General features: G+C 46.1%; 1 protein-coding gene across 1 annotated transcript in view; it reads right to left on the reverse strand.

Moving 5' to 3' along the window:
• The window catches only part of FAF1 (Fas associated factor 1), a 301437-nt gene that overhangs the window by 224600 nt on the left and 53357 nt on the right, over positions 1-23480 (reverse strand). The window contains exons 3-4 of the mRNA XM_090047052.1: positions 10109-10155; positions 3113-3321 (exon numbers count right to left, since the gene is read on the reverse strand). Coding sequence (XP_089903178.1) covers positions 3113-3321; positions 10109-10155 — 256 coding nt within the window. The remainder of the gene's footprint in view (positions 1-3112; positions 3322-10108; positions 10156-23480) is intronic.

Consider the following 23480-nt stretch of genomic DNA (forward strand, 5'->3'; position numbering starts at 1 on the left):
AGGAAGGACATGCTATTCCTTCTTGGAACCACAATAAAAAGGCACTGCTGTGCACACTGCTGCTAAACTGGCAGCCTGTCTCTCAGGGGAACAAAGACAAATATTTTGCTCCACTTGTGTCAGAAAAAACAAAATATTGTGCAGTTCTTCCCTTCATTTCTCTGCTCATTACTGACAAATGTTTTGAGTCTGAAACTTACAGATAGTGGTTACATAATCTTCCCAGGAATTCAGAGACTGTCAATATATAAAGTGTTATATAGGGAAAATAATTTGATTCTTTGTTTCAGAATTAAGTTAGACATCTCATTTAGAGAAGGGCAGCCTTTGAAAGCAAAATTAATCATAAACATCTTGACAGAATTTGAAACTTCAGATTGGGTTAATTTTAATACTGTAATTCCCAAGCTGTAGCCTAGGCACCATCATCTGTCTGAAAACAACTTTGCTAGAAGGCTGCTGAGATCTCATAATGCAAAAGGCATGGCAAGGTGGACTTTATGGACTAACTTGGTTAGAAACACATAGCATCTGATCAAGTAGGCTGCTGCCTATGAAAGCTTATGCACTTCTGAATAACTAACTCATGAAATCTTTATTTTTTATTCCTAGGAGCAAATCATTTAAGTTTTAAAGTTTCCTTCCATGCTATTTTAGCTGTGTTAATTTTTAATTATAAGAGCAAGTGTTTGAATCTCTTATGGTACTAGTTTTGGGAATTAAATTACTAGAAAAGGATAACAGTGACACCAATTAACAAAAGAAAAAAAAAATCACATTAGAACAAGGCTTCCAAACATATAAAAATCAAGTGTACCTTTGAAGAATATTACTGCAATAAGCAGAATTCAAAAAGCATTTGTAATTATATAACCAATAATTTTAAGTGTACACGTATAACCTTTTTTTTAAAAGGAATATAGGCAACAGTGTATTAAACCTGTGAACTAACAGATGTAAAATGTGAAACAGAAAGGAAATAATGGAGTCAATACACTTTTCACCCTGTCCTCTTGATCCACTTGACTTGGACAGCATACGTGGAGATGAAGCAGCCCAATCAATGTAAGAGTATGGCCAAGACAACATATGAATTGTCAGAGTTGCCATACACTAACCCTGATGCATGGGATGTGCAAACAGCAGGGCGTTAAAGAGGGAACGTAGGCAGCATGGACTAGCTACTCTGGACTGGCAAACAACTCATAGGAGGCCACAGAAGCCAAACGCACGTTAAAGCTGTCATAGATTTCCCTTAATGCACAACAAGATTTGGGCAAGCTCCTGGACGGTGCGACTAGAAGGCATCTTAGAACCAGTTCTCCTCCCCCACTTAATTCTTATGCGCAGGCACAGAGCTGTAAAGCATCGTTCCACTGTTTCTTTTTACAGTAAGTTTGGCCAATCTAAACTGCATCCTATGAATAAAACACATTTTAAAGTTTTAATTTTCACATACCAAAACAAAACTGCAAGTTTTCTAACTGAAACACCACATAGATGTACCATATTCAAACTACACACACAAGCAGCTAACCCCAGCAAAAACTGCTTCTATTTTAGAGACTGGCTTGTACAATTTTTCTTTTTCTGAATATGGGTTATGGTCAGCATAGTACAACACTAACTATCAAATGGTTTGAGATGTTTCAGGAAGAGTGCAAGACTTCTTGGTCAGGGTTTGCATTTGTAAAATGCATTCTCAGGTATTCTATTCAACTCTGTTTAAGCTGACTTGGTTGTCAAGCGATACCCAGAGTATCAGGCTTTACCACAAGATGTATTAGCTGGACTTGTCCTGCAGAGGATGTCCACATGGATTAACAAAAATGGACAGGTATACATCGAAGAGTATTTACTCTCTGAGCTGTGTTTTGAGTCCTTTGACCGCAGTACTCTTTCCTGCCATGGCAGGGGGTCGGACTCGATGATCTGCTCAGGTCCCTTCCAACACTATGACACTACAATCAGGTTATGCTTAAAGTTTTCCATGTTATTTTTACAACTTGCCATGCTATGCAACTTATTTCATTCTGCTTTAAAAATTTAACTTACAACTTTTCCACAAGAATATCTTAAAAACAAAAAAGGAAACCTACATATGTGAATAATACTTTAAAAGTAGGTACAAATTTCTTGCAGGTTACCTACTGCCTAGCACCACAGTTAGCCATTTGTACCTGTCCACAACTGGTGCAAAACAGAATTCTGAGTTGGAAGCTTTTTATACCTGCTTTGCACAGATAGAAATGACTGCATAGGGTACAAGGCAGTGAAGAATCTGAATCAACAATAATACAGAAAAAAAAATCAACAGGCCAAAACAATTACCACTAGGTGTCACCATTTGATACTATATAAAATATTAGAGACATGAGCAAGGAACAGTTGCTTCACTTCAAAATTATATGGTGGTAATACTGACTGCAGTGGAGACTTCTCTATTCAGCATCTCTTCACCTTATTCTTAGTTCATATTTTTATGCCTTTCAGATGAACAGATTTTCTACTACAACAGTAAGAACCTCTTGTAGTCAACATCAGATACAATGTCAGAGTACACATATTTTGTAACAGAAAATGAGGTAGTTCTAACCTACTGTAGGAATATGCCATCTACACAATATGCTACTGCTAAGTGGAGTTTTAAGGGAAATAACATAAAACACTGTCTTCTAAAGTCTTTAAAAGGTTGCTTTTCTGAATGGGAAACTCAGACTACAAACTTTACTTTGCTAAAAATATTTAGGGTTCAGCTATGTTGCGCTCTGCACAAGATTCATTGGGTGCCCACACCCCACTTATTAATCCCACATAGGAGGAAGCTATGCTGTGCCCATTACATAACATGATACAAGAGCACATCCTCTTTGGGGCACACTGGCTGGCAGACAACATTTGCACCACTCCCAGTCAAGGGCAGTACTTTCAACCACAACTGAATCACCGTACTCCATTTGGTTTCGGAAGCAGCTCTGATTTCACAACAATAGTTCTACGGATTAGTCATTAACAGATTAATACCAGAGAGACTTGGTAAATGGTCAATATTTTAGTTGTTACTTCTCATAATTTTATAAATGCTTTATTTAAAAATTAAAACAAACCTTACCAACTGAGGAGCTGTCTTCAAGTACCACATCCACATTTCTGTCTCTGTACTCCACCCTAAAATCAAGCATTCGTGGCTGTCTTTCCACTATTTGTCTGGATGGCACTACATGTCGAAATGCTGAAGATGAGGAGGAAGTCGAAGAAGCAGCAGTAGGATGACTCGTGGGACCATATGCTGGTCCTTGTAAAACTTCTCCACCATATTCACTGAAAAATATATAGATAAAAGAATTTAATCAGAACAGACTGACAAAAGGACTATTTAAAGGAAAAGTTAAGCCAAGCAAAGTGAGCAACAAACACATACCATCATCCACAGCTTACACCGCGGAGTCTACCATATTGCCTTAAGAAACAGCATCAACTCTCCTAATACAGCCTTAGTATCATCTCCCCTACTGACATATGCAGTGTGCAGCAAAGAGAAGGGAAAAAGCAAACAGCCTAGAGTAGAGTAGTAGGCTAGGGATTAGAGAAGCTAGATGCTTTCAAAATTGGCAGGGCCAGACATAATACACCTTAAAGTACTCAGGGAACTGACCGCCAGAGTGCTGAAAATGGGGCAAATGTATTATTCATCTTTAAGAAAGGGAAGAAGAAGGATCTGGGGAATAACAGACCAGTGAGTCCGACATCAATACCTGGAAAAGATCATGGAGCAGGTCATCAAGGGATCTATTTCAAACCAGCTAGAGGAGAACAAAGTGATCAGGAACAGCCAAGATGGATTCACCAGGTATAAAGAGCTACCAGAACATTTTCTGCTAGGATAAAGTGCCTGACTGTGAATGAGGGAGAGCAGTGGATGTGATATGCCTGGTTTTCTCAAGGTTTTTGACACTGTCTCTCATGACACTCATTCATGAGCTATGGTAGGGGTGGGCAAAATATGGCTCGTGGGCCAGGCAGACTTGGCCTCCAGCCAGCCCCAGCAGCAGTGTCCCCTTCCTTCTCCAGTGCCACTAGACCCAGCCCTGCTGCCCAGGCACCCCAACACACCCACCGCTGGGGACACTGGACAGAGCAGATGGGAGGGCAGGATCTCCATGGAAACCAGCCCAGGACCCCTGTGCAGAGGGTACATTCAGCCAGGTGGATGGGGATGGGGCCACAAGTAAGTGGGGAGCAGTGTCCAGGACTAGGATAAGCAGCTGGGACCAGGACTGCAGGGCAGTAACAACGCAGGGCCGGGGCCCAGGGCAGAGCTATGACCCCTTCCTGCATGTCCCTGCCCACAGGACCAGCACTCATCACAGTGACATGTGGGGAGTGGGTCGCAGTTCTGCCCTGGGCCCACACTGTCACTGCCCTGCGGTCCCAGCCCCAGCCACCTGTCCCATTCCCAGACACCACTCCCCAACTACCCACTGCCCCATCCCATCCGCCCAGCTGAGTGAGCCCTGCCCATGGGGGTCCTAGGCCAGTTTACATGGAGACCCCACCCACCCCACCCAGCAACCCTGGCAGTGCGCGTGGGGTGGACAGGCCTGGAGCCAGTTAGGATCAACTGACATCTCTCTTGGCCTCCCCAGCGTAAAAGCCCTAACCAGGGAGGAGGGGACAACAGGCATGGCCTGGTCAGCATCCCCTCCAGCCATCGACAGCTCACCAAAATTCTTTAAGTGGCCCTCCAGCCCAAATAAATTGCCCACCCTGAGCTAGGACAATAAAGACTACATTAAAATACTGCAAGGTGGACTGGTTGCTTACAGGATGTATCAAGTGGTGCTCCCCAAGGCCAATTTAGTCCAGTATTGCTCAACTTCTTCATTAATAATTTGAACAATGAGAATGACAGCACACAGCAAATTTGTGGACAACACCTAGCTGGGTGGAGTTGCATACAGTCTCAAAGGTAAGACTAGGATCCAGAATGACCTGGATAAACTGGTCTGAAAGCAATCAGACAAAATTCAACAAGGACAAGTACAAAGTTCTGCAATTATGATGAAATAATTCCATGCGCAAAGACAGACTGCGGAATGATAGCTAGGTAACAGAGAAGGACCTGAGGGTTACAGTGGACCACAAGCTAGATATGAGCCAACAGCATGCTCTTATTGAAAACAAAAAAGCCAACACCATACCGGGATGTCACTTGCAAAACAAGGGAAGTGATTCAGCCGTCACCTGGCACTGGTGAGGCCTGAGCTGGAGTGCTGTATCATTTTGGGGCCTGCAGTTCAAGATGTTGTCAGGTTAGGAAAAAAAGTCCAGCAAAGATGAACAAAAATTATTAGAGGTCTCAGAAGCATGACTTAAGAAGAAGTGCTGAAAGAGCTAGGTTTATTTAGTCTGGAGAAGAGAAGGCCAAGAAGGAATTTGGTAACAGTCTTCAAATACCCGAGGGGCAGATACAAAGAAGAAGGAGATAGACTGTGGACAGGACTAGAAGCAATGGCCTCAAGCTTCAAGCAGAGGAAATTCAGGTTGGAGATTAAGAAGAATTCTCTCACTATGACGGTGGCTAAGCACTGGAACAAGTTGCCTAGAGAGGTTGTGGGATCTCCCTGGACATTTTCAAGAGCATTGCAAGCACTAGTCCACTACATCAGCAGGCTAGTTTTATCCTAACCAGTAACCAGATGAGAGAGAAGGCGAAGCACAGTAGTATTCTAAGTCTGATAGCCATTTTTTTCAGAAAACAAGAAAGGAAAATGAAATAAATAATTTGCATCAGACCATGACAAGAAAGAACAGATGCATTAGTTTAATCCTAAATATCTAGTGTATGTTAATGTACAGAATGATGAAGTACAGCTACTCTGAGCTCCCTATCCCTCAAACCTCAGTACGCTTGTGCAAGGGCCAGCCACAGTCTAGCTCAGGGGAGAAAGGCTAGAGTGAACAAAGCATTGCAAAGAAGATTAATTTTAAAAACACCGCTGACGAAAAAGTATTTCATCTCCTTCATCCAGCGTCTCTCCAGCGAGCACACTGCTAGAGATTAGGAAGCAGCATGACAAAACAAAACAAACTGCAATCCTCTTCAAGCCAAAGAATTTGCAGCCACTGACAAAATGAGCGTGTCACCTGTAGAAACAAGCATTCTACCAATACGGTCTGAGCGAAAACATTCGCAGAGAAAGCAGGTAATTCTGCCTTACAAATGTGGTCACTGTTCTGCAGTAGGCTTTAAGGATGAAATCTGAATGAAGAAACTTTGAAGAGAACTACTTAAATTTGTTTTCTTTCCCTTTCTAAAAGGCACTCATTGAAAAGTTCCCTAAAAAACAAAAAGAAAAAACCCTATGTGGAGCATCAAACTATCTTGAAGATTAAATAAAACTAATAAGCACAGCCAATTGTTGCACACACAGCTATATAAACAGCAAATACTGCCTACAGTCCCAACTGTCTCCTAGTGCAATTCCTATCAGTGTGCCTCCCACATTCTGCAAAGAAAAAAAAATTAAGTGTTATTTTTCCTGGTAATACAAACGACTTTTTTCGTTTTCTCTAGTCAGCAGACAAACAAAAAAACTCTCAGCTATGTAAAACCCACAAGGATTTCAGTTCTAAAACATGCAAGGAATCTATTTTGTCTTATGGACTTTCTTTTTTAGAAAATAATTACGATACTGCATACTATAAGTCATTTGTTATGTAGAGTTAACCAATTCATATTGGTCTAGTTCTTTAAAAAAAGTGAGTAACTACTGTATATTAAAAGTATGTGATAATTGTGTTAACAAGCATAAGGAGCAAAGAACCTATTATAACTCTCAGAATGCATTTCTCTAAATCATAATTGTATTGTATCAATAGGCAAAGATGTTTTTCCCTGGCTCATTACTTACAAAATTAAACCTAATTATTATTAATTGTATTATAAAAGGTATGCTGGACAAACACGCAGTAACTAACAGCTCAAAATGTAATGATTTAGTTCAGCAAAACTTTTTTGTAGACATTCCTGAAAAATTTCACCCACAAGGTAATGCAACTGCCTTTGAAAAGCAACGAGCATTCGGTACCTGCCTCAGCACCGGGGATCTGGGTTTACTATTTGCTGTGGACACGTGGAGAAAATTGGAGAAAGGTAGATTTTCCCTTTTAAAGGCGAAAAATGTGGGCAATGGTGGGTTTCTGCTTCCAGGCTGACAAAGCTGCGCATGCAGGCTGGGAGGTGGGAGAGCACAGGGGACGTGGCAAAGGAGGCACATGTCCCTTGAGATTTCTGCACCCACATCGGGGTGCAGGGCTGCAGCCAAACAGGATCAGCTCCAGGGGAGCTGCCTCCAGAGCCCAGCAGGAGGGAGCACTGAGCCCCCATGGCTGCCAAGATGAGGTGCCCCCTGCCCACCCAGGATCAGCAGGGGGCACAACTCTATGCCATCACTTCTGCCACTCCTGTGCCTCACCATGGCAGTGCAGCGCTCCCTCCCACACTGGGTCCCGCCTGCTTGGCTCCTGCCCAGAACTGGTCCAGCCTGGCTGCAGCCCCATGCCCCACTGTGGACACAGACATCTCAGAGGGCATGTGCCCCTCCCAACCCCCAATGTCACCTGTGCCCACACACCCCCCTCCACATACCCACCCCATTCCCCATACACCAGCATATCAGGGCTGCTCAGTGCCACAAAGCAGCGGGGGGACAGCCACAGAGGGACCCATGTCCTGGTGAGTGAAGAGGGCAGGGGGGGCCCTGATTTTCCATGATGAAAAACAAACAAAATCAAATGCCAAAACATAAACATTTAGAATTTATTTTATTATAAAGTCTGAAGCACTAATAGGCTTCCAAACTCCTTTAAAATTGCAAATTTATCAATAAAATACTATGTTCAACTGATACATACACACCATAGCTATTGTCTATATCTATATATCTATAATCCGAATCGAATCAGGAGACCAAGGAAAAGCTCAGAATATATATAGACACCCCTAATATATATCTATATATCCATCTATCGAGAGACAGAGAGACAAGGGCTGTGCAAAGCTTTGGTAGCTGATTCAATTCGGAGAAGATTCAGCCTGATTCGGGGACCAAATCTCCAAATCTAAATCGAATCAGGAGACCAAGGAAAAGCTCCGAATCAATTCGAAGCATCCGAATCAATTTGGAAAAGCATCGGAAAAAGATTAGGTCGATTCAGAGATTTGGCCATTGACTAAACAGGCAGCTGACAGCTGCCTCAAGCTGCTAAACCTGTTGGAGTTTGGGGAGGGAAGGGGTGTGGGAGAGGGAGGGATTGGGGCTGGGGTTGGGACAAGCTGCCCAGCCAGGGTGGGGGGCACAGCAGTGCTGGGAGACAGCTGGGGCAAGAGCCGGGGGGGTGGGGAGGAGTGGGATGCAGGTGCGGCTTTCTCCAGGAAGAAGGGGGCAAGCAGCAGGGCAGAGCCCCACTCCCAACAATGCTGTGCCCACATCCTGCACCTTCTGCACCGGCTGGCAAGCGGTGGCATGGCAGAGCCCCCGCTCCCAGCGTTGATGCAGGTGTAGCAGTGCTGGGAACAAGGGGCTATGCCCTGCTGCCTCCCAGAGCGAGCCACACCTGCATTGTGCCTCCCCCTCCCCCGGGCTGGCTGGGCAAGCAGCATCCAGGCAGAGCCCCCACAGCTCCCTGCACTGAGGCAGAGGCAGAGGCAGACACAGCCGGAAGAGCCGTGGGAGAAGCCCCCATGGCTTCCCTTCCCAGCCCCAGCCCCACCTGGCCCCAGCCTAGTCCTGGCACTCTAGAGAAAAAGAAAAAGCCTCGCACTCACTGGCTCTGGCAGCGGTGATTGGGCAATTGTGGCAGAGCCCCCACTCTGCCTGGCACCTGCGTGGCAGCTGTCCCACGCCTCAGCAAAATAGTACGTGCTGTCTGGGAGCTGCAGCCGCTGTGACTGAGCGCTCCTGGGCTCCAGCTGACACGTGGAGCCGGCCCAGCTCCCAAACAAATCAAACGGCGAACTGGGAGCTGGGGAATCGAACAAGGGTGTGCGTGTGTGTTGTTTTGGGGAAGGACAGCCTCTTACTGTGCATACACACGGTTTTCAACACAATAAACAGTGCACTAATCTTGGTGTATCTAGGCCCTGCCGAAATACAAATACAATAAAAATAAATAGCCTCTCACATGATAAACTAAAACCCTAAGTTTCTTCAACATTAAAATGTGACCATTTTTATTGATAAGATGTTTTAACATATCTGAAGGTTTACAGCACAGCTGCACAAATGGTGGTTTACTTACATTATAAATAAGTAAGGTAAGAATATTTTAGCTATATGCTCAGCATGACGTTTTAAATGTTTTGTGTTCCAGCATTACTGGCTCTCCCAAACAGTTGAAATCCTGTTCTCCTGCTTCTGATTGCCTCATCAGCACTTAGGAGATCATGCTTCAGTGACCTAGAAACCCAGGCATCAGTACACAAGCCAAACTGGAATTTAGAATTTGAAAGAAAACAAGTGCAGCTACTTTTGAAGTGGGTGATCTTACTTCCTCTGCCAGTACATTTTCCCTGTAACCCAACAAAAAGGCACCATTCATACTTTTGAAAAGAGGGAAAAGTTTTCCCTATCTTTTACATAAGTATGTGCACACCCACGAGAAAGAAGTGAAAAAGGCTCTGGCCAGGGATGTTTGGGACAATTCCTCTCTCTTATTAACACTGCTTTGGGAGTGCTAAGGGCTTAGAGGACAGACAGGACTTCAATGTTTAGAGAATCCTCCAAAGGCAGTTTTAGATTAGGCAAACTGCATATTCTTTAGCTGCTGACCCAACACTAAGTGAGGCTAATGGAAATTCAGTGGATTTAATAGGTAACTTTAATCACTCTGGAAAAAAAAGATGGGATGAGTCAATCTTGCCAGAAACTGAACTCATTGCTCTCATGGGCATTTCAAACGGGGGACTTATAATATTATATTATTTTACCAAGGGGAAAAATCAGAAGTTAGGAAGAAAGAGAAGAGGGGAAAAGAAAGAAAAGCATCCTCCGTGACTGTTGCACAGTAGCTTTTTATAATGATCAATCCAAGCTTCTGCACTTACCTTTGCAGAATGCCATTTTCTTGTGGTATTACACCATTTATAGCTGCCTGTAAACAAAAGATATATTATGAATCAGTGAGCAGGCAACTGTAACAGATCAGAACTTCTGTAGCATTCCAGCAAATATGCTTGTACATAAGTGACAGATTTACTGAAACAATATGTCAAGTGTTTCTTAAGCCCAAAAAATTTTCTACAGCCAAAGAAAATTAGTCACACTTACTTGTGTCACTATATTCTTATAATAAAGCCCCTTATTTCACTTAAGATGAACCTAACCCAAAACTAAAGATCCAGTCTTTCTAAGCAAGCCAAACAAAACCTTCCCAAATTTGAGGGTTTAAAATATCAAACAAAGGATTTACAAATTTCAGGAAGATAAGATTTGGCCAATTGCAGACATGTTGAACTGCAATTTGAAACCCAAACCTAGTTCCAAGTGTTTACCGTTTGTTTAGATCCATCTCTAGATTGCAATAATTCTTAAAAATAACGAGCAATATCTAGCATGTCAAACCTCAGCCTAAAACACACTTTTCTCTTTAACACCAACAATATCTACAAATCAAATTTATACTAAAAGTTAAAACTTGTGAAAGAAGTTCTGAGTTCAGTTTCAAAACTAATTTCTAGATCTGTTTCAAAAGTTAGTCCATTTTACCCCCTTTCAGCAAGATTTTAAAATGTTCACTGCATTGCCTGTATCTTGCATACTTACTGTATTTGATATAATTGCATAAAAATAAAAGAAACAGGAAATTAAATAGTAAGAGCAAAAACATCTATTCTAGAACTCCCAATTCAGGGCAAGTTTACAAAATAATCATTAAGAAGGAGGCATATGATCTAGAAAAGATGTCTGATCATACTGGGTGGCACCACGGGACTGAGAATCAAGAGTTACCAAATTCTGTTCCCTGATCCAATACTGACTTTTGGCTTAGGCAAGATGCACACAACCCAATTCTCAAACTTAACACTTTTTTTATTTTTTTCCATTAAGACACTTATGACAAATTCTCACAAGCACTGAAAAGCCATATGAATTGACGGTAAAAAAGGATATCAAGATTTTTACCCCCACCCAAATCAAAGACCCTAAATGTCTACATTTGAGAACTTAAGAAATGAATCTTCGTTTGAAAGTCTGGCTTTCAACCTCTCTTTTCAAAATTTCCCATCTAGAAAATAAGGAATGATATTTTACCACACCTTATCTATCACCTTCTTCAACAGGGTGGTTCAGAAAGAATTCTTGTTTATTGCTTTTAAGATAATGAAGTAATGCAATAAATTGTCTAAAGTATCTAGCACCAGTGTCTAGATGAACCATATGTGTTAGTCATCAAAGGCCCTGACGTACAGGTTGTGAGGATGACGACTATAGGTCATTCCAGAGAATTCTGAATCAGATCAAAGGGCGGTATGTTTACACAAGCAGCGCTATCGAGGCTTATTATGCTGCAAATTAAAACTACGTCAGAGATCCAATTAAAACACAATAGTCTTCTGACCATGTTACAATATGGTTCCATCCTGCAGTAGTGAAGGCAGACTCTTTACTGTATTCCCCAAGCATTTCGAACCTGTAATAGGCAGAATACTCTTTTTATGAGAACACCCACACACATTTTATTTCTTATATGAATTAAATTGTTGAAATGATGAATACAAGCATGTAAGTATGGGGGCGGGGGCACGTGCATGTCTATAAACATGTATGTATGCAAGACGTAGGTTTTGCAGCCAGGCATTCTTGATCTTACTTTCTCTGAGCATATTAACTGGCACAAGAATATGACACTATGTTTGTTCAAGGCTGTAGCATAAGTTTTGGAGCATGACTGAAAGGAATAAAACTGTCAAAACTGGATCCCCTAATATAGATTAACTTCCTATTATGAGCCAATATCATGGTATCTACCTATGGCTCATGTCTAGCAAACAAAGATGTATTTCCTGAATGTTGAGCTAGCCATAATTTTTGGTAGGGGCCAATTCTTGGGAGGATTTGGGGCTATAAAAAATTAACATTCTTGTCAAATTTAAATGATACATTATTCCAATCACAAAGGGGGTGACTAAAGTAGCAGAATTAAGGACTTGTCAGTAGGGCTGTGCGAAGCTTTGGTAGCCAATTTGATTTGGAGGAGATTTGGCAGCCAAATCCATATCAAATCAAGAAACCCATTAAAAGGTCTGAATAGATTCAAAAGCCTCCAAATCATTTCGGCAAGATTCGGAGATTCAGCCACAGACTGTACAGGCAACAGTCTTCGGTGATGCTGGATACAGCTGCCTCCAGCTGGTAAGTCTGTTGTGGAGGGCAGAGGGGAGAGGGAAGGGGCATGGGGTGGGGCAGATCAACGCCCCCACAGTGAGGGAGAGATTGGGGCTGGGACAAGCTGGGCCAGGGGGGCACAGGGCTCAGGGAGGAGGGCTCCTACCACTGAGTGGCGCATGCCGCCGGTCCAGGAGCTGCTCTTCTGGTGGCGGCTCTGGCGGCTCTCACTGCTGTATATTAAAAGTGATCTGGGAGGGCATGGGAGCAGGCGTGTGCCCCCAGATCTGTATGGGCCAGGCTGTGCTCCGGGAGGCTAGCCCCAGCTGCCCACCACCAGGCTGCACCCATGCGGCGGGTGAAGCCAGGGCTGTACACCAGGCGGCTAGCCCCAGCTGCGCCGCTCTGGCTCCACCCGCCCTGCAGATCACCATGGAGCAGGGGTTATGGGGACGCTGCAACCATCCTAAAATTCCCCATAGCCCCTGCCACTCACCCTGTCCCAATCCAGGTACACACACCCGCCCCACCATGCCCCGCTGCTGCTCGCCCAGCTGAGGCGGGGCAGGGTGGGGCGGAGCCACGGCTTGTCCAGGAGGCGCAGGGAGGCTGGAGTAGTTTCTGCTGCTGTTCACCACTTGTCAAAGGCAGCACAGCAGCACCATCCTGCGCCTCCCCACCCCAACTGAGCAGGCAGTGGAAGGCCATAGCCCCCGCTCCCAGCACCTTCTGCCACCCATCCGGAGCACACCCCGGCTCAGCCCCGCATCAAGATCCAGGAGCACAGGTCCACTCCCATGCCCTCCCTAAACAGCAGCGAGAGCCGCCAGAACAGCCACCAGAAGAGCAGCTCCCAGACCGACGGCAAGCAGTGCCGTGCAGTGGCAGGAGCCCCCCTCCCCGAGTCCTGCACCCACCCCGCCCTAGCTGGACAGCACGTCCCAGCCCCAGACCCAATCCGTCCCTCCCCTGCTGTGCAGGCATTGATCTACCACTCCCCCAAGCCCCTCCCCTCCCCTCTCTGTCCACCATAACAGACTTACCACCTAGAGGCAGCCGTGTCCAGCGTCGTGGAGAATTGCTGCTTGTATAGTCTATGGCCAAATCTCTGAATCAGCGCCAAATCTACGGATCCAAATCTGCCAAATCGAATTGGGACAGTGATTCGAATCACTCAATCGAATCACTGTCCATCCATAGTTTCATAGCTGGTAGGCTCAGTCTCCTTAATAGACTTAGTTAGCTCTGTCTGCATCCAATATAAGATAGCATTAACAGAGAAAATGCAAGGGTGGCATTGACTGATGAAGTGAAACAACTAGACAGTGAACGACTCAATCCAAAATACACCGTTACAGTTGTCGCAAGTAGCAGCTTGAAAATGGAACGTACCCCAACTTACCTAGAAGTCACATTACACCACACCCTCACCTAGAAACACATTCAGAAGGTCGGCAGTGAAGTCTCTGCACAGGTAGCTGCCTGAAGATGTTTAGCCAGCATGACATGGATTGCCAACTTCAAAGCGCTCCTGGCCCGGCGGTATAAACCCCCAGCAGAATATTGTGCCTCTGTATGGTCCAGAAGTCACGCTAAAAAGCTTGACACTGTACTTAAGTGTACTGAGACTCATAACAGGCTGTACAACTTACATGCACACAAACAAACTCCCTGTACATGAGGCATGAGACCAAGTGATAGAAGACAGACCCTAACACCATTACTGGAAATAGAGGCAAGAGACTAAAAAAAAAAATCACCTGCTTCATCAACTGTTAACTGAAGTCCCAGACAGATGGAGGGTTAAGAGGCTTCAAAGTCGTAAACCATTTAAATATAAAGCCCACAAGCTCCTGGAAGAGACTGGGGATGCTGAACCAAATATGAGCAGCAATGGAGTGGGCCAGTCACTGGGAAAAGTCAGACCTATTCCTACAGAGTTTTATACCAACACCAAACGAGTCCCCCATTGGGCACAACCTTGATTAAGAGGTGTGGGTCAAGCTGAGATCTGGATACTGATGCTTCAAAGCAACACTTTCCACGAGGAACACCTTGGACAGTCTGAACGTGGCGCCCAGCAAACAGCACAACACTTAATCGGAAGCTGCAATATCTACAAATCCCAGATGGGGCAAATGAAATCTGCACATTAAGCAATAACACCAGACGACAACTCAGATCTGGAAGCGGGTATCCAACATCATATAAAAAGAGTAGTAGTAATGACTGACAATTATCTTTGTGGCATGAGTTATCCCTGCTTTCCCTTCTACTAGAAGTGCGAACAAACTCTGTAATCTTGGGTATTAAGTGGGGAAGCTATACGATTATGACATTTTCTAGTAATCACTACCAATTCCAAAATTACTTGGTTCCATTAATTACTCTAATTATTACAAAGGTAATATAGGCGATTAAAGAAACCATTTTTCCCCTTCTCTATAAAGCGGCATCCTTTGTGCAAAGTGTAGACAGAATTTTCCTGTGACTACAAATGGAAGATTTTATTTCTGGATGTCAGAAGAAAAGTTTACATATACTTCTTTAAAGCAAAAACTAGTTCTGTATAGAACAGTTTCATTATAGACACATGAGAATTCCTGGAAGAAGGACTCTCTCTCTCTCTCTCTCTCTACACTTTTCTCCACAAAAAGCAACTAGGCTTTAGTTGCTGCCTTGCCTGGTAGAACTCCTACAAAAAATCCCCACATTCAAACCTTAGTCCACACAAAAAAGAAAACCCTGGTTTTAGTTCCATTATAAGAGAAATCATGGATTTGCCTTAAGAAGAAACACAGGCACCATGCTCAAGTGAAACAAGTTTCACAAGCAGGGGTTGCAAGTGGATACCAACTGGCTATTAGAAAACACCTTTATGGATGGGAAGGTGACAAAGCCCAAGTACAGGTACTCCTCACTTAACATCATCCCAGTTAACGTTGTTGTGTTATTACATCACCAAGCTATTAGAGAACATGCTCATTTAAAGTCACGCAATGTTCATTTATAACGTTTGGCTGCCGCCTGCTAGTAGTAACTACTGTGATGTAATTGGATTTGCTTAACATCATTTTGCTTAAAGTCACATTTTTCAAGAACATAACTATGACGTTAAGTGAGGAGTAGCTATAATAAGATAATGAAAGAGCAATCTTTGCAGGAAAAAGTGAATTTTTGGACATATTTACATTTAAACTGAAAAATTATATAAGGCTGTTTTCATTCTATTTGGGAGGGGTTTGCATGAGTCTTGAAGTAAAATAAAAGCATCATACTTAAGCAACAGCACTGTGCATGAAACAATCACCAGGCCAGGAGGAACTGCTGTATTAGATCAGAGATAGCCCAGAATCAGGCCGACAAACAGTCACCAATACCAGATGCTTCAGAGCAACTTGCAGTGATAACATGATGGAATAATCTGCCTACAGGACCATTTTCTTCCAAACCCCCACTGTTTAACAGTTGGCCTATGCCTGATAACATTTATAATTTTATGTTCTGTTTAGTATAACCATGAATGGTCTCATTATCAACATCTGAACCTTTCATGAATCCCAATAAGAACTTTCATCAAGAAAAAGAATTTATTGGATCTTGTGGCAGTGCATTGTTGGTGCCTGCCACTTTGAGGGCTGGAGCAGGCAGCAGCCAGGTGCTTGATTGTGGCGGCTATTTTGGGACCCAGGATATATATAAGGTGAAGCAGCAGTTTGCTGCTGGCTGCCATAAGAGAGACATCAGCCAGCTGAGCTGAGGGTCACAACATCATGGAGGTTTATGGGCTGGGGCTATGGGGATGGAGGAGGTCCCAGGTCCTGGGCATGACCTAAAACTGCACCCTGCCAGTGATGCAGCAGCCCCAGGAAATACCAGGACCACAAACTTCCCTGCTGAAAGGCAGGTAGGGGACACCTGATGCTCTAGCCCCTGCACAGTCCTGGCTGGGGAAAGCCCAGGCCTCTGAGATCTGTGAAGGCCTGAGGCTCAATTGATCCAGTGGAGTTGTGAGGGTTAAGAGAAGGCAGGCCACTCAAGCCTGACTTCAAGCACCCAAACTGCCCTGTACTGGAGCCAGGACCCGAGAGGGTCAGAAGGGTCACAAGTGAGGGATGCCTGGAGCAGGAGGCTCGGGATTCCTACTGGCCTGAAAAGACAGGGCCAGGGCCTAGGGAGGCCAAAGGTCCCAGAGAAGGGATTACAGTCATAGAGGGTGAAAGCATACAGGTGAGCTTAGCTGCCTGAGATGCTATCTGCATGGCATGGACCCCAGTGTAGGTGGAGATTTGGAGCTGGGGATACCACCCCTAGTCATCGGGGTCTTAAATGGGCAGCCTCCTGCCTGAGCAACATCATAATCATTTATCATCAAGGCATGACAGACAAGAGAGGCAGGCAATTAGCCCAGAGACAGGTGGGTGGGCCAACATCAAACAGGCCTTGGGAAGCTAGCTAACCTATTTAATGACTTCTTTGCCTCCATTTTCCTGAGCAGGGACCAGATCAGCCCCCCCACCAGGCCCCCCTCAGGCCCCAGGGGAGGCGCACCCAGGCCAAGGGATCTAGTCAGGGAACTTCTGGAGGGACTGGATGTATTTAAATCAGCTGGTCCAGACAATCTCCACCCCAGAGTGCTGAGGGAATTAGCTGAGGTCACTGCAGGACTCCTGGCCTGGCTTTACGAGCACTTGTGGTGCTCTGGTGTGGTGCCAGAGGACTGGAAGAGGGCCGATGTGGTTCCCATCTTCAAAAAAGGGAAGAAGGACCCGGGGAACTATAGGCCAGTTAGTCTTACCTCGATCCTGGGTAAGCTTTGAGAGAATTATTCTGGTACATGTCCACGAGGGGCCAGCAGGAGAGATTATGCTTAGGGCCAACCAACATGGGTTTATTAGAGGCAGGTCCTGTCAGACCATCCTGGTGGCCTTCTACAACCAGGTTATCAAATCCTTAGATGCGGGGGTAGCAGTGGACGTAGTCCTTCTGGACTTTCAGAAGGCCTTTGACACCATCTCTCACCCCGTTCTCATTAAAAAACTGGGGGGACTGTGGTATTAACACCTACACAATCAAATGGGTCGCCGATTGGCTGGAGGGCCACACCCACAGAGTGGCGGTGGACGGGTCATTTTCGACCTGGAGGGATGTGGGCAGTGGGGTTCTGCAGGGCTCAGTCCTCAGGCCCACACTGTTCAACATCTTCATCAGTTGGACAGGGGGGTAAAAAGCAGCCTGTTCAAATTTGTTGATGACAGCAAAGAAGTGGGGGGATGTGGGCACATTAGAAGGGAGGAATAGGCTACAACTGGACCTAGACGGGTTACAGGGGTGGGCGGATGAGAATAGAATGGGTTTCAACACTGACAAGTGCAAGGTGCTGGACCTGGGGAGGAAGAACCAGCACCATACCTACAGGCTGGGGAACTCCCTTCTTGTCAGTGCAGAGGCAGAAAAGGATCTTGGAGTTATCACTGATGCCAAGATGAACATGGGCCGGCAGTGTGGGGATGCAGGCAAGAAGACCAACCGCACCTTGTCGTGCATCCACAGATGCATCACGAGCAGGTCCAAGGAGGTGATCCTCCCCCTCTATGTGGCACTGGTCAGGCCGCAGCTGGAGTACTGCGTCCAGTTCTGGGTGCCGCACTTCAAGAGGGATGTGGACAACATGGAGAGAGTCCAGAGGAGGCCACTTGCATGATCAGAGGCAGCAAGGCAGGCCCTATGAGGAGAGGCGACGGGACCTGAACCTGTTCAGCCTCCAAAAGAGAAGGCTGAGGGGGGATCCAGTGGCCTGTTACAAACTAGTCAGAGGGGACCAGCAGGCATTGGGGGAGTCCCTGTTCCCCCGAGCACTACTAGGAGCGACTACAAATAACGGTCATAAGCTGGCAGAGGGCAAATTCAGATTAGACATCAGGAGGTACGACTTCACGGTCAGGGCGGCTGGGATCTGGAACCAACTTCCAAGCAAAGTGGTGCTGGCTCCTACCATGGGGGGTCTTTAAGACAAGGCTTGACAATCACCTTGCTGGGGTTGTTTGACCCCAGTACTCTTTCCTGCCATGGCAGGGGGTTGGACTTAATTATCTGCTCAGGTCCCTTCCAACCCTACTAACTATGAAACTATAAGGTCTTCTGTTACAGGTCTCAGCAAAAGAACTTTAAAAATAAAACAATGGCATCAAAGATACAGCCCAGGAACCAGATCTGGCCCATGAGTATGTGGCATAGAGAGCCAGTCTGGTGCAGGACCCAGCACTGCTCACAGCACAGAAGTAGGTCCAGAGCACATGCTGACTGTAGCATAAGCACTGGACCAACACTGCATGCTGGCTCTGGGGCTGATCCAGACTGGGTTGTGTGGAGGGCCCATCCTCACTGTGATGCCGCTGGCCTGTCCTGCCCATCTAAGCGTGCTACACCAGGATCTACTTTCCTGCCACAACTTGGTGTTACCCAAGTTGTCACCAGAAGATGTTGTTCAGTGTTCCTTGATGACCCTGGCCACCTTGGCTAGTGTTTCTTCTGTGGGACTCTTTACCTCCCTTTTACCCCACCCCTTTCCACTCAAGTGATTTGGTTTGGGTCTTGGCAGAATCCGATTTGGCTCTCCCAAGAGGGATCCCAGGAGAACTGTCTCCCCACCTCTTAGCAGGCCTATGGTCCAGGTGCCTCCAACTGGAAAAACTAGCAACTCAACAATATGTGAATTAAAATTCTTCCCAGGATGTGAATGAGCACAGCAATGATGTTTGCTGAACCTGGTGCCTCTTGGTGCCCCCACCTAAATGTGGTGTACCCTCTATGGCTGCCATGTAATTTCTGCGCTGGGGTTATACACTCAAAGAGCTCTGAATCAGTTGGTGCCTGGCCATTTTCTATAATGTCCTGTGGGGTGTTCTCTCATGCCCTGGTGACCCCTAGGGTCCTGATGCTGGTCAGCCGTTGATTTCAGTGTCCGAGGCCATATCAGCATGGTGGGCTGCAGTGCCAAGCTCCCCCGCACGTCCTTCCCCCCTCAGATCCTGCTGATGCTTCCTAGGCTGCCTCCATCCTGCCCAAGCTACCCTGCGTGTACCTTCTAGCCACTGCTAGTGTGGGTGGGGTCTCGGCAAGGTTCAAGCCTCTGGTTCCATCGGTGGCTGTTCCTCTTCTGGGCTCCAGGCCCTCTCTCCCAGGCATCCTGTCTTCGTTGCTGGCATCTGGCTCGTCAGGACTCCTTGCCTCCAGTCGGTAAGGGCTCAGATGCTGCGGCGAAATCCCTGCTTCTCGCTCCCCCTGGGACACAGCCGCTGGGCTCCACTTGTCCCAGGAACTTCAAGGAGCCAGACCAATTCACGTTCCCTCTTCCAACTTGGTGGTGCTGGCCCAGCTGCTCACAGGCCAGCCACCTGGGTACCACTAGCATGGTGAGTGGGGCGTGGGCCTGCCACAGGCTGTAGCAGCAGAGCCAGAACTAAGGCTGGTCTGGGAGGATGCCACATGCAGCACATGCCCCCAGACTGACCCTTGCACTGTGTGCAGCACCCATAGCACCTCATGCAGCATAAGCTGGCCCCACTCCAGGGCTTGCACTGCCTGTAACACACGGGCTGGATGCAGACCCATACAGACAGCCTGGAGCCTGATCCAGACCAGCCCTAGAGACAGCGCTAAGGCCCAGACTGACATGGCACTGCATGCAGCAGGAAACCCTAAGTTTTTGCCAAAAATAGTTTAAGTTCACAGCATCACTTTGCCTAGATAAGCAGTATAAGGGGGAATATCCACCTTGAGGACCTGAGTCTCACTGATTCTCTTTGCTGAGGTAACTGCCACCAAGGGCCTCATCCACACAAGCAGGGGCATGTTTGCAGAAGCACAAATAGTAGTCACACAAATTTGTGCCACCACTTTGTGTTGCAGTGCACACCCCTAGCTGAGGCACAGGGGCCTCAGTGTGGGAACTCTGCAATACATGGAGATAGGGGAGTAGGCAATCCTGGGCTGCCCACTCCCCCATCTCTACATTTGTCCTGGCACATGACACTTTGGCATGCTCTGCACTGCTTTTTTTCTGGGGTTTTTCAAACTACCAGGAATTCCTGGTAGCAAATTTTGCCCCAGCACTGCAAATTAGCAGCGCAGGGCATAGTTCAATGTGTAACGTGCATTTTATGGCACCACAGAGAAGTTTGCAGCACCACAAACCACACATCTGCACATCTGGTCCAGCTAGCAACACAGTTTTACTGAAATGCTGAAGAAAGGACTACACTGACATTGGCTCAAAAACATTCATATAAAAACACAAGTTTAGAGCTTGCTGAGGAATCTTGTCCATCACAGAGGGGAAAATTTTTGCTAAACCCTTGAAAAGTTCAGTACATCTTGGGGAAATATAGAACAGCGATCAACAGTGGACAATAGGCTGAGACAAAGCTAAGAAATTCAGGTAGCTAATATGTAGTTTATAATAAGAGGAATGAATGCTTCATATGGTGAAAAGAGTCTTTACTTGACACCCAGCATGAAGACTCAACCATTTTGCCAGGCCTGTAGACCCAGTAGAATCCTTTCTGTTATGGATAAGACCATATACTTGATGGCAGCCAAGCACTCCTGCTCTAGCTATAAGAGCTACCCAACATACAGCTATTCAGGTGAAGAGATTAACAATCTGTATTTAGCACCTTACCACTTTTCTGAATTACGAGCTCTGGAACCAGGGGCACAGAGATGGGATTTGAGCTGTAGAGGGACAGCAGTTCTGCTATCCTGGGTCACCTTATTGATCAGAGATAGGAAGAAAGATGCATGAGAGATCATCTGACCATGGAATCAGGAAGAATTCCAATGCCCTGAGGCATAATGTTCTTCACTTGCTGCTGAAGGCAGCTGTGAACAGGTTAGTCTGACTGGCTCCATTCCAGAAAAAGTCAGGAGAGGATCAAATTCTTGACCTCCCACTCTCAGCGAGTGAACAAATTGTATCAGCAGGGTTGTCTTATAACACCAGAGGCATAGCAGGTGCTCACCTGTCTGCAATACATGATGGTGGATGCACCAGTGCCACATATAAAGAGCCTCCCTGTTGAAGAGGGAGGACTTCATTGTCTTTTCCCTACTTGCCGATATAAGCCAGGGACGGCCAACCTGCAGCACAGCCCTGGCACAAGTAGCCTCTATGGGTGCCTATGCATGTGCTCCAACACATTCTAATCAAGTCTGCTCGATTAGATGCGATTAATTGAATCTGCCCGCATTCTAATTAGAATGCTCTAGCATTGCTGCAATGTCACATTTATAAACCCCCATGGGTTTAAAAACGGTCACTTTAACTAAAGCTTGTCAAATGAGCTTTAGTTAAAGCATCCCACAACCATTTATAAATGTGCAGGGGCTTAACACACATGGCGCTGCATCGTTTTAATTGGAGCAGGTCTCCAGGAACCGCTCTAATTAAAACGCCACCCCCCACCCTCAAGCACATGAATAAGCATCCCATGTGTGGCACTTAGCAGATTGAAAATGAAGGGGGAAAGGCCCCACCGGGCAGATGAGGTAGGCCGCACGAGGTAGGCCACAGAAAGCAGAGCAGCAGATCAGGTAGGGAACACAGGACAGAGAACAGAACACCAGATTGTGAGGGAAAAGTGATCGGAAGTGGTAAATCAAGGAAGGCACTGGGATTAATTAGTGGCATGCCTGCCAAAAAGGTTGGTCCCCACTGAAAAAACCATGGAGATAATGTGGTGTTGCTCAATTCTAATGACCTAAAATGCAGTTGAGAAAAGCCTTGCATGCCTGCCTGACACCTCTCAGCAAGAGCAAGTTTAAAAAAAAAAAGGCGGGCGGGGCAGGAAAGAAATCACCCTAATGAGGCAAAAGGTATCTGCCACCACGGTAAGCTGAGACAGAGGCTGGAAATGAGTTCCTCTGTAAATGCTGCCTGGTTCTTTCCACCATGCTAAAAAATCCAGTACCGATACAGGAATCACCACAGACAATTCCAAGGGACACCTCTCTGTAACAATGCCCCACCCCATTGCTGAGAAGGGGGAGCAGCAAACCCTGAGGCCTGCTGGGCGGCCAAGCCCCTGGGAACAGATGTGATGGTGGGAAGGACCTGAGTAATAACCCAGCACAGACCCAGCAGCAGCAGCAGAGGCTAGAGGCTTTCACAGAAGCACTGCAGGGCCAGCAGCAGTGAGCTACCCCAAGGCTGAGCCAGCAAGCCAAACTGGGAAGCACCCAAGGCAGCTCAGGGAGGCAGGTGACCAGCAGGGGCAGGGAAATAAACACAGGCCCTGAACTAGGGGGGGGGCACTCTGGCCCTAGAGGTCAAAGGGGAAGAAGCCCTGCAGCAGGCGCTTGTGGAGGAAAGCCTGAGGGACATCCCACTATACCCCAGAGATAGGACAGCAAGGAGTGAAAGGCTAGCAAAGAATGAGACTCAGCCCTGGGACCTATTAGGCAGCCTCCCTTCCAACTATATAGCTACATATAAAGTATGGCGGACATGTAAGACGGTCAGGGTACTCTGGGACTAGAGCAGGATGAAGGGTCATGGTACCCCAGGGGACATGCTAGCCACCCCTGGAGCACAATCCAGTTACACTCTCCAAGGAGACAATGAGTGGTGGCAGTGGATACATTCCAGACTCCGCCATAGGTGTGTCATTGCAAAAGCATGCAAACCTATTACATGCAAGGAGCAAGAGACAAGCTTACAAGGATTGTGGGAAACCTCTGGAATTTGGGGATTAACACCCATGGCTGGGAAATGGTCCCAAGGGATGAAGAGCCTCAGAAGTACTGTAAACAGTGGCTCCAAAGAGGTCTAGTGACATCAGTGTCATTAGCATTGACTTCTGGTATTTCATCCCCAAAACTGAGCAACTGAAACAAGGTTACAATAATGTTTAAATGGTACGTAACCTTTTCTATTGTAGTATTTCCAGACAAGGAAATAAACACAATTTTGGCTTCAAAAGTGTACTGCTATCTCTGAGAAGCCTCCCGGGTCTAGAGAGCAGGGAGCAGCAACCTGTGGTCCACAAGTTAGATCCAGCTCACAGAGATTTTATCCAGCCTACCACATGG

This window comes from Crocodylus siamensis, chromosome 5, assembly GCF_052110815.1.
Source record: "Crocodylus siamensis isolate JL-2025a chromosome 5, ASM5211081v1, whole genome shotgun sequence".
NCBI lineage: Eukaryota > Metazoa > Chordata > Crocodylia > Crocodylidae > Crocodylus > Crocodylus siamensis.